General features: G+C 34.2%; 2 protein-coding genes across 11 annotated transcripts in view; both read right to left on the bottom strand.

The window, feature by feature from the left end:
* Nucleotides 1–5,274, bottom strand: part of IMPG2 (interphotoreceptor matrix proteoglycan 2) — a 71,367-nt gene extending 66,093 nt beyond the window's left edge. The window contains exon 1 of the mRNA XM_055085856.1: nt 4,848–5,274. Coding sequence (XP_054941831.1) covers nt 4,848–5,274 — 427 coding nt within the window. The remainder of the gene's footprint in view (nt 1–4,847) is intronic.
* A 2,809-nt stretch (nt 5,275–8,083) lies between these two features.
* Nucleotides 8,084–12,225, bottom strand: part of SENP7 (SUMO specific peptidase 7) — a 152,664-nt gene continuing 148,522 nt past the window's right edge. For all 10 annotated transcript variants that reach the window (XM_007105434.4, XM_007105431.4, XM_007105435.4 and 7 more), the window contains one exon: nt 8,084–9,914. In XM_007105434.4, the coding sequence (XP_007105496.1) occupies nt 9,777–9,914 (138 nt within the window). In that variant the 3' untranslated portion in view covers nt 8,084–9,776. The remainder of the gene's footprint in view (nt 9,915–12,225) is intronic.

Below are 12,225 nucleotides of genomic sequence, written 5' to 3'. Positions count from 1 at the left end.
TATATCTTCTTTGGAGAAATGTCTATTTAGGTCTTCTGCCTATTTTTGGATTGGGTTGTTTGTTTTTTTGATATTCAGCTGCATGAGCTGCTTGTAAATTTTGGAGACTAATCCTTTGCCAGTTGCTTCACTTGTAAATATTTTCTTCCATTCTGAGGGTTATCTTTTCGTCTTGTTTATGGTTTCCTTTTAAAGCTATATTTTAAAAGGTCCAACTTCTAATATAGTTTTTTAAAGGGGGATACTATTACTTCCTACTCCAAGCACCCTAAATATCTCTTTAATTTCACAAATGATTAGGTTAAGTTCAGTTGCTTCTTGCTTAAATGGAGATATTTTTCAAATGTGTTATACCAACTAGCAACTGATACCAAATTATCTATGAAGGAAAAATTGGGCAAACCATTACACTGAATTAGCTTGGTGGAAAGACCAAAGATCCCTGGTTGGACAGTGAGTGGATCTTTTCCTCAAATCTCCAAACAATTGGTTCTAAGGGCATAATCCAATTATCTCTTCCAAATCTCTTCAAAATCAAGAGCTATGTTGAAATATTCATTTTTCCTAAATTTCAAAACATAACAAATAAAATATTTACTCTTTATCATGACAGTAACAGCTATATCAACATTGTTATAATCTTGATGTGCTGTGTCAACCATTTTAGCTTTGAGGTCCCTTTCCAATGATCTCATTCACAGAATCTGTATTTTAAAGTCAATTATTCAAGGAATGCTTTATTTTTCTTTTGGTTGGCTTCTTTTTCAATAGCGTCTCTTGAATGTATAAACACAACGGCAAAGAAATTAAAAGGCATAATCATATTCCTTAAATGATTGGTTATTTCCTCTTCACTATTTAACCAGAAGCTATCTAGGTATTCTGGTATTCTTACCTATTTTAAAGTAATATTACATAAAAATCCAGGTAGTAGACATCATATTTTGATAAATTACACACTCATTCTCATTCATCTTCAGTTCCTTTTTCTCTTCCCACTCTCTTTGGAATTTCCCACTTCTGACATATGCCCTACTCACAAAAGGCCAGGTCAATGGATTTCTATTTAAAAAGTGAAAGAAAAGTTTATTGCTTAGTAAGTTTGATAGTCCAAAATACAACCAAGAGATATAAATACACGCTGAAAAAAAAAGTTCTAACATACTGTGGCACTTTAAGAAACTAAAAAATCAAACATACAAATATATGTAATATCTGATATTAAATTTTTTATTTTAAAAGCATTTGCTTTGATAAGGAAGGAGGACAGAAAGGAAAAGATAGAGGAAAATAAAGAAGAAGAAAAGTAGCAGCTCAGACTGAAGGTTTATATAGCCCAGTCCCTGGTAAATAGTAAATGATCAATAAACATTTGTTGAATACATGCACGAATGAACAAGCCTGATTTCACTATCATTTCATTATCTATATCCACTTTAATTTACTAGCATCGCATCCATATTATGGCTTTTTATTGGCTCTTGAGCAGTAAAAAGCAAAGTTTGGGAATCCTTCAAATATCTAAGGGACATATTACGGTCAATTAAGCAATTCTAGTTAGTAAATAGAAGGAACAGAGAATGAATTAATATAATAAAAGGGTATGAGATCAAGGATAACACTGTTTAATTGAAAATAAAATAATTATGTAACAACCTAAATGGGAAAAGAATTTGAAAAAAGAATAGATACATGTATATGTATAACTGACTCACTCTGTTGTACACCTGAAACTAACACAACATTATTAATCAACTATACTTCAATATAAAATAAAAAGTCTTCCAACAAACAAAAGTCCAGGACCAGATGGATTCACAGGCGAATTCTATCAAACATCTGGAGAAGAGCTAACACCTGTCCTTCAGAAACTGTTCCAAAAAATTACAGAGGAACACTCCCAAGCTTTCTACGAGGCCACCATCACCCTGATATCAAAACCAGACAAAGATATTACAAAATTAGAAAATTACAGGCCAAAGCGCTGATGAACATGGACACAAAAATCCTCAACAAAATACTAGCAAACTGAACCCAACAACACATTAAAAGGATAATACACCATGATCAAGTGGGATTTATCCCAGGGATGAAAGGATTCTTCAGTATATGCAAATCAAACAAGTAATACATCATATTAACAAACTGAAGAATAAAAACCATATGATCATCTCAATAGACACAGAAAAAGCTTTTCACAAAATTCAACACTGATTTATGATAAAAACTCTCCAGAAAGTGTGCATAGAGGGAACCCACCTCAACATAATAAAGGCCATATACAACAAACCCACAGCAAACATCATTCTCAATAGTGAAAAACTGAAGCGTTTCCTCTAAGATCAGGAACAGGACAAGGATGTCCACCCTCATCACTATTATCCAACACAGTTTTGGAAGTCCTTGCCACAGCAATCACAGAAGAAAAAGAAATAAAAGGAATCCAAATTGGAAAAGAGGTAAAACTGTTGCTGTTTGCAGTTGACATGATACTATACATAGAAAATCCTAAAGACGCCACCAGGAAACTACTATAGCTAATCAATGAATTTGGTAAAGTTGCAGGTTACAAAATTAATGCACAGAAATCTCTTGCATTCCTAGTACTGCCCAAAGCAATCTACAGATTCAGTGCAATCCCTATCAAATTACCAATGGCATTTTTCACAGAATTAGAACAAAAAATTTTACAATTTGTATGGAAACACAAAAGACCCTGAATAGCCAAAGCAATCCTGAAAAAGAAAAATGGAGCTGGAGAAATCAGGCTCTCGGACTTCCGACTATACTACAAAGCCATAGTAATCAGGACAGTATGGTACAGGTACAAAAACAGAAATATCAATGGAACAGGACAGAAAGCCCAGAGACAAACCCACATACCTATGGTCACCTAATATATGACAAAGGAGGCAAGAACATACAATGGAGAAAAGACAGTCTCTTCAAAAAGTGGTGCTGGGAAAACTGGACAGCTACATGTAAAAGAATGTAATTAGAACACTCCCTAACACCATACACAAAAATAAACTCAAAATGGATTCAAGACCTAAATGTAAAGCCGGACACTATAAAACTCTTAGAGGAAAACAGAGGCAAAACACTCGTTGACATAAATCGCAGCAAGATCTTTTTTGACCCACCTCCTAGAGTGATGAAAATAAAAACAGAAATGAACAAAAGGGAACTAATGAAACTTAAAAGCTTTTGCACAGCAAAGGAAGCCATAAACAAGACGAAAAGAAAACCCTCAGAATGGGAAAAAATATTTGCAAACAAAGCAACAGACAAGGGATTAATCTCCAAAATATACAAACAGCTCATGAAGCTCAATATCAAAAAATCAAACAACCCAATCAAAAAATGGGCGGAAGACCTAAATAGACATTTCTCCAAAGAAGATATACAGATGGCCAACAAACACATGAAAGGATGCTCAACATCACTAATTATCAGAGAAATGCAAATCAAAACTACAATGAGGCATCACCTCACACCAGTCAGAATGGCCATCATCAAAAAATCTACAAACAATAAATGCTGGTGAGGGTGTGGAGAAAAGGGAACCCTCTTATACTGTGGGTGGGAATGTAAACTTATACAGCCACTATGGAGAACTGTATGGAGGTTCCTTAAAAAACTAAAAATAGAACTACCATATGACCCAGCAATCCCACTCCTGAGCATACATACATTTTCTCTTAGAGAAAACCATAATTCAAAAAGATACATGTACCACAATGTACACTGCAGCACTATTTACAATAACCAGGACATGGAAGCAACCTAAATGTCCATCAACAGAGGAATGTATAAAGATGTGGTAGATATATATACAATGGAATATTACTCAGCCATAAAACGGAATGAAATAGTGCCATTTGCAGAGACGTGGATGGACCTAGAGACTGTCATACAGAGTGAAGTAAGTCAGAAAGAGAAAAACAAATATCGTATAATATTGCTTATATGTGGAATCTAGAAAAATGATACAGATGAACTTATTTACAAAGCAGAAATAGAGACACAGATGTAGAAAACAAATGTATGGACACCAAGGGGGAAGGGGGAGTGGGATGAATTGGGAGATTGGGATTGACACATATACATTACTATGTATAAAACAGATAACTAATGAGAACCTACTGTATAGCACAGGAAACTACTCAATGCTCTGTGGTGACCTAAATGGGAAGTAAATCCAAAAAAGAGGGGATATATTCATACGTATAGCTGATTCACTTTCCTGTACAGAAAAAACTAACACGACATTGTAAAGGAACTATACTCTAATAAAAATTAATTTTTAAAAATGAAAATAAATAAAAATAAACTCCTAGTTTTGTTTCTTTAGGGTCCATTGTGAGAAGTGCCACCATTTGAGAGGTAAAAAGTTTTGTGTATACCAACTAGAATCAGCTTGAATCTGTAGAATGGCTAAACTATAAAATATAGAAATTGATCATATTTCCATGTATATAAAATAACTAATTAGCCAAGTAGGTAAGTATATCTTAGTTATATCTTTTGTGGGTATATTTAGACAAATTACTGTAATGCAGAAGTAAAAGTTATAATTAATTTATCCAGCAACATAAACTGGTATTTGTGAAGTGCTTCAAAAATTTTAAACCATGTCCTCTCTTAAAATAATGTAAACTTTCCTCTGAAGCTATATAAATACCATACTCTTCGCAAGTCCTTTTTCCATGGCTAGTAGAAAGACAATATTGGGCTCAGTTTCTATCCAAAGCATCACAAATTTTGAACTATAATGTTCAAATACAACAACTGTTTTAGAACTATGAATTTTGTCATGGAGCCCAAGGGTTTGAATGTTTTCTTACCTCGGACTTTAAAATATTTCACATGGTTTGCCATAGCCTCTGTAACATTTTCACCTGGGCAGGTTTTCACACCATTAGGAAACAGAGTAGATCGCTTTCTTCTGAGCAACCACTGTCTCTCAGTTTCTCTGTGGTCCATAGGTTGTTTCTTTTCGATAGATAGAGAAGAGTCTGTGGATTCTGAGTCAGTCAGGAGAAAAGAAACTGTACTCTTGGGTTCTTGGCTCTCTTCCAAAGATAAGTAGGTTTGTGCTACAGAGTGAAAGCATAAACAAAGCTTCTGATGATGAATGGAGACATAGAAAGAAAGGTAACAAATGAAGAAAAACTGACATTTGCACCACATTTGGATTTTGAACTCCATGCTCGAATTATAGACATGTGTGCTTAAGGAGCGGAGAAGTAAAGCATTCAATTTTTTCTCCATTTAATTCCTAGTCCTTATTTCAAGATTGTTAGTTATTGAAATCAAGTATACATCCAATTTCAACACAAATAAGAGGAAGTAAGCTTTGAACCAAGAATTACTAATGAAGAGGAAAATCAATATTATTGGAGAGATTTTCATACAATTTAAATGAAGCAATATCAAAGACTAGAGTAATATTTGATTCAATTTCTTACAGCAGTCATATCAAATAATGTTATTTTTAGAGAAAATATACTGCAGATCTAAAGATAAAAAATAATGTAGATTTTTAAATACCTGTTAATGATGGAAGGTTTCCTTCTATCAGGACAAATATTAGAATACCCAGAGAAATCTTCCCAAAATGAGGAAACATAATCATTTGAGCCAAAACCAAAAGAAAGAGGCCAAAATCCTTAATTGAACACCCAAAGGCCTGAAACTTCCAGTAACAAATTGTTACAGAAAAGGTCTAATATTTAAGTTTATGTTCAAAAACTGACAACCATTCCAAAATCATTATAAATTGGCTAAATAAAAATGGTGTCCTTCCAAAGTACCTCTCACTTCTTTTCTGAAATAACCAGCATGCTATGAAAGCAGGAGAGATAAGCTAATTAGGACAGATGGGGAGAGACAATTTCTTTACTCTAATCTAGCCAGCTAAGCTCTTTATTAACACTCTCCTTGCCTTTAATAAGCACTCCACTTAAAAATGTTTCCAAAAAAAATAATAATGTTACACATATAATTCACTGAATTTTACAACTTTTCTCAATCTATTAGTCAAACCTGATAGATTCACAAGTTCTCTGGGTTCTTCTACAACCTATGATTTTTAAGCATAACATGCCAGACTGACTATGCCTATGTCCGAAATACAGAGCTACATACAAAATAAAGTTAGTTTTCTTGGTGCCGTTTCTTGTAAATTTCCATCGATTAAAAAATTTGAAAATCTTTCACTGTAACCACTTACGTCTCCTTCCTTATCTATAAAATAGGATAGGAATCTTAAAGCTAACTCATGATAGAGATATTGTGAGCATTAAATTAGTTAACACACAGAAAATGCTTAGAAAAGTACCCGGCACCTACTAAGCACACAATATAAATGGTAGCTACATAATAATAACTTTGTTGCTTAATTTGCTATTAAACATGAGGCCCAGTGTCTTTACCTACATGAGTAATTCTTAACCAAGAAAGGATATCCTTTACCACAATGGGGGACCAGATAAAAATTTTGTTTTAGGGCAGTTGTTTTTATCAAATAAACCTAGTAGAAAGGAATTACATTAGTCAAAATCCCTGTGGAAGCTAGGATTTACTATCAAATAGCAATGAATTTATATCTTATGTACCTCTGGTGAAGTTCTCTGGGAAAAAAAATGTTTTGTAAAGCACATTTCTCTTCAGAATCCTAAACTAGCCCTGATTCTGATTTCTCCAGTTCTCAAAAGGGACTAACTCAGTTGTAAGAGAACAGACCACCTAGGTGGGTGCAAACCACACCAGCATAAGAAAGCCTCATACACATAGAACCAAGTCTTTTAACAGCCCCTGGGCAAAGTTTGCAAATTTCCATAAGGACAAGGTTAGTTACAAGAGACTCTACAGAGGGAAGAAGGGGCCCAGGTTTTCCAAAAGAGTTTTAAAAAGTTCTGGTCAAGGAGGGCTTCGGGGTATGCATGTCTACTCACAGTTCTCCCAGTCCAGACAGTTCAACAATTAGAGGTTATTTTCACAGTAAAAGATATATATATATATATTGAATACAACTGACATTTCACATTTATTTTAGCTTAGTACTTTTCCAAAGAAATAGTATTGAAAGAAAGAAAACACAAGATAATTTCCTATTAAGAAAGGGCTTAAGCTTGGTGTTAAGCCAAAAGTAATTAAAGCATAAATGAATAACTTTATATGACTAAAAAGTAGGTGACAGTGGAAAGATGAGGATAGAATGTAGATTGGAATCAAATTAGAAAGGGCTCTGTATGATAAGTCTAGACCTGTTTTCCCCCTAACACATACACACACAAAAGCTGATTTTAAGAGGTATTAAACTTTTTCTTTAAAAAAAAAAGAGCTACCATTTTTTTATCCTAAGAGTTGTGAGAAACAGTATTATCTTCTCTAAGAAGGCTTTCCTTGTCTAGTGACAACCCTCTTAACTCTCTACCACCTCTCACTATCTCTCTCTCTCTCTCTCTCTCTCTCTCTCTCTCTCTCTCACACACACACACACACACACACACACACACACACGAAGGCTGAACACCCTCCTGTGCTCCCAAAAAACTCTATGATTGTTTCTAACAGGCATATTAAAACTGTTCATATGTCCATTTCTCCCATTAGACTATACATGACTTAGGAATAAGAGTTGTCATTCCGTTTTTTCTACCTTGTACATTGCCTGATAGTAGTAGATGTTCAAAAAATGTTCCCTAGGGCTTCCCTGGTGGCGCAGTGGTTGAGAGTCCGCCTGACGATGCAGGGGACGCAGGTTCGTGCCCCGATCTGGGAAGATCCCACATGCTGCGGAGCGGCTGGTCCCGTGAGCCACGGCCGCTGGGCCTGCGCGTCCGGAGCCTGTGCTCCGCGAAGGGAGAGGCCACAACAGTGAGAAGCCCGCGTACCACAAAAAAAAAAAAAAATGTTCCCTGAACTATCAAAATTACATGTCTGTTAAAGCAGAATAAGCATCAATTATATGACATGCACTGAGTAACATACAATTTAAAATCTATTTCTACAATTTAAAATCTATTTCTAAGAATGGCTCACGTTTCTTAAGGAAAAAAATTACACCTCAATTTAATGAATTGGAAACATGTTTAATATAAAATGTTGATATTCTCAAAGCACTATTTCCATATGAATTTAGGAAAACGAATTTTAAACAATCTTCAAAACATGATAAAGAACAGTGGTGTCTTTGAAAAACATACAAACAAAAAAGTTAAGAAGTCACAAGGAGATGTATTAGATACTTGCTTTCCCAAAATTAGATATACAAAATAATTAAGTCATCTAAAAAATCCCCTCCCCCCACACAGAAATTGGGAATGAAACATGTTATTATAACCATCTTTATAGGAAATCTCCAAAGGACAAATATCTTTAACAATATAAAGATGATGGCAAGATTAACAGAAACTTAAGGACACTAAGGCTTAACTGACAACCTCAATTCACAGGATTTTGAAATAAAATGTTCTGACTTTTAGCTTCATCTTAAATTGCCTTTGCTTCACTGCTTTATATACAGTAACAATGTAAATCTAAGAGATGTTTAAAACAGAAGATTAAAAAACATTTTTCTTATCTGAGAAAATACAATATAATCATCCCCTCAAAATATTCCTGATAACATTAGAAGGTTATGAAGTGTTTAATCATATGTAATACCACCATCATCACATCAATTCAGAACTGTTACCTGAACATTTCATAAAAACTTATGCTCCATGGGGATCACAGGTCCTTAAAAATTACAATTTAAAAATACAAAAGCAATGAGAGCAATCTGGCTTTTGCAGATGAATACTGGGTAAACAGCTATAAAATTATGTATTTAGTCCTAACAATTAATATAGAAGACTTTGAGGATATTTTTTAAATTAAAGTTATGAAGTCACCAATTTTATCTTCTATACTTACAGAAACTGTGTACATATATTCTGGGATGTAAGAAAAGGATAGAAGTCAATATTTATATAGCTATACCTCAAATAAACTCAGTTGAGCTACATATACAATTTTTAAAAACCTATTTTGGATAGCTAAATTTTTCTTCCAAATTTCACTCTGAATGAATGAACTAAATTCTCAGATCCCCACACATGACATCAAAAGAAATGGAAAACAAACAACAATTAGAATAGAGTAATGGTTTCACTTAGCAACTGAGAAAAATAAGCTGCGCATTGAAAGAGTGAATTTTTATCACCTTCCTAACATTATGTCTTCTCTCACACTATACAGAAGGGATGCCGTAAATGGCATTTTCTGAAGCCTTGATACTAAATTCTTTAAAAAAAAAAAAATACACAGTATTCATATTGCATGCTTGAGCTGCAAAGAATAGAATTACAATATAATGTGACTTGTCAATGAATTTGACAAGCACTGGGGCTGGCACCAGGGAGGACCTAACTCCCTTCAACTCCCAGTTATGTGGAAGTACAGATCACATAGTTTTATTATCTATAAAAACATTCCCACATTACATATGCTATTGCATAATCCAAGCATATTTAATCAGAAAAATATCAAATATTTATGAAATTTTAATTTCTATCTAATGACTTTATCTATATCACCCCCATTTCCACTCCATCTATGAGATCCTAACAATTCTAATATTATATCTTATATATTTTAAATAATGTACAGTGACTTATAAAACTACTGCAAGTTATTTTCTTCTCTGTGAGCTGGCTAACACAAATGCTGATAAGCAGCTTTCCAGTAATCGTATAGAACATCTGTGTCATGTTTGTACAGATTAACTAGCTACTGCTGCCCTTCTGTTGCTGTAAATGAAGTTTCAAAATGAGCTCTCGAATATCTTCCCGTTTGGTCTTTATTACATGACGAGGAAACCATTTCTCCAAATGAATTGGAAGTTCAAAGTTAACAATAGGATCCTAATGAGAGAAAAGACAGAGTACAATCACTTTAGTAGTATAATTCAAATTTGTTTTAAGCTCATTTTTATAAGAAATGAGAAATTGCTAACTTTTTTAAATAACAGCTTTACTGAGATATATTTCACATAACATACAATTTGCCTAAAGTATTCAACTGAATGATTTTCAGTATATTCAGAGTGGTGCAACCATCACCACAATCAATTTTAGAACACTTTCATTAAACTGCTAACTTTTGAACATCAAAATTAAACATCATATGTTCTGCTACAATGCATATTTAAGTGAATTAGTGCAAAGAGAATTAGTAAACAGAGAATGGTTCAGTACAATGCAGAAGTCAGGCTGGTTTGAACACAATTTTTTCCAACATGTTAATATTTTGAAACTATTAAAATGAAAAGGAAGCCTTAGCAGTAAATGAAGAATCTCACATAAAAAATAGAAAATCCTGCAGAAGTACCTTCTTTTAGTCCACGAAATAGCCAATTTAGTGGCTTAAGGAACTGATATATTTTCCATTATGTTAAGCTTAATAAGGAAGTTGCAAGTTGCAACTGCAGACAATTCTGCCTGTGTTTAAAAAAATAAAAGAGTAACTGCTGAATAAGACTACCCCTAGATCATGTTTATAAATTTGATGAAACTATTAGAAGCCAGATGTAAGAAGGACTTACGTCTTAAAGAAGAAATTAAGAGTCCCAGAGTATAAAGCTCAAATGAAGGACTGACTGTGATTCTAGGGGCACATCTCAGTGGAGATTTAACTGTGCAAGTATTTTTATTAGAATTAAAATTGTTTTTCTTATGGCCTAGTTACAAAGTTCCACAGGGTTTGAATGGTCAACCTGAAACCTATTTTCTTCAATCCACACTCTGTTATATTAGTGCACAAATTTGTGATACACAAGATTTAGTGTTCTGAGGTTTTCCCCCCAGCAATCTTAACTGGTGCTACCACCTATATTAGAAGTATGTTCAGGCTTCCTTGGTGGGGCAGTGGTTGAGAGTCCGCCTGCTGATGCAGGGGACATGGGTTCGTGCCCCTGTCCAGGAAGATCCTACATGCCGTGGAGCGGCTAGGCCCGTGAGCCATGGCCGCTGAGCCTGTGCGTCCGGAGCCTGTGCTCCGCAATGGGAGAGGCCGCAACAGTGAGAGGCCCGCATACCGCAAAAAAAAAAAGAAGTATGTTCTACTGACTGAGGCTACATAAACTAGAATTATATAACAGACTCAGACTATGTTATGTAATAAGGCACTTTGGATATCTAAAAACAAAATCAAATCTCTTTGGAAAGAGTATTAGAAGGCCAGAACTGTCACCCTATAATGAAGTTCCAGTCTAGAATAAAAAAGGAAAAAAACCCAGCATAACATGTTTAGTGGTTTCCATAATGTGTACCATGTTCTATTGTATATTATCAATCCTCCCCAATTATACCAAAAGTTATAACTGTATACTATAACCCTCATGCTTTGAAAGTACCTTTAAGGATTCTCCAAACAAGCTTCTGGTCAAAAATACCTTTTGCTATACCCATCTTCATAAATAATACTGGTTATGACTGAAGTAATGAGCTAAAAGTTCAAAAAGCAGAGTGATCCGTTGCTATTTAAAATTTCTTTTTAACGTTGCTACAGTTCCTATAGAGTCTCTGATGAGCTAGAAAATAATACCCATACTTGTCATTGTACATATGTAGCTTATGGTTTTCTGAGCTTCTTCAATACACAAGTCTTTTAGTTTTGAAATTTTTTCTTCAAATTTGTGTCTGCCTTATTCTCTCTCTCCACCCTTAATCCTTCTGCAACTCCAGTCACATGTAAATTAGACTTTTTGACTGTATCACACTTGTCTCTTATGCTCTGTTCTCTTCTTTACATTCTTTTTCCTCTCTGAGCTACAGTGGGATACTTTCTATTGTCCTTTTTTAAAGTTCCCTCACCTGTCTTCTGCTTTATTCAGTCTGCTATCAAACCCATATAGTAAGTTCTTAATTTCAGATATATCATTATGCATTTTCAGTTCTAGAATGTCCACTTGACTTTTTTTTTAGCAGATTCCATTTTCATCCATTTTGTTTATCTTTGACTATTTTCTCCAACATATTAATCAAATCATTTTAAAGTTCTTATCTTCTAACTCCAATATCTGGGTTATATATGGTTCTATGCCTTTTTTTTTTTTTTATTTCTTGATTACCTCTAACATTTTCCTGCTTCTTTTTTTTTTTTTTTTTTTTTTTTTTTTTTTTTTTTTTTTTTTTTTTTTTGTGGTACGCGGGCCTCCCTCTGTCGTGGCCTCTC

Source organism: Physeter macrocephalus, chromosome 1 (genome assembly GCF_002837175.3).
Source record: "Physeter macrocephalus isolate SW-GA chromosome 1, ASM283717v5, whole genome shotgun sequence".
NCBI lineage: Eukaryota > Metazoa > Chordata > Mammalia > Artiodactyla > Physeteridae > Physeter > Physeter macrocephalus.
The sequence above is the reverse complement of the archived record's forward strand: the minus strand, read 5'-3'. Positions and strand labels throughout refer to the sequence as shown.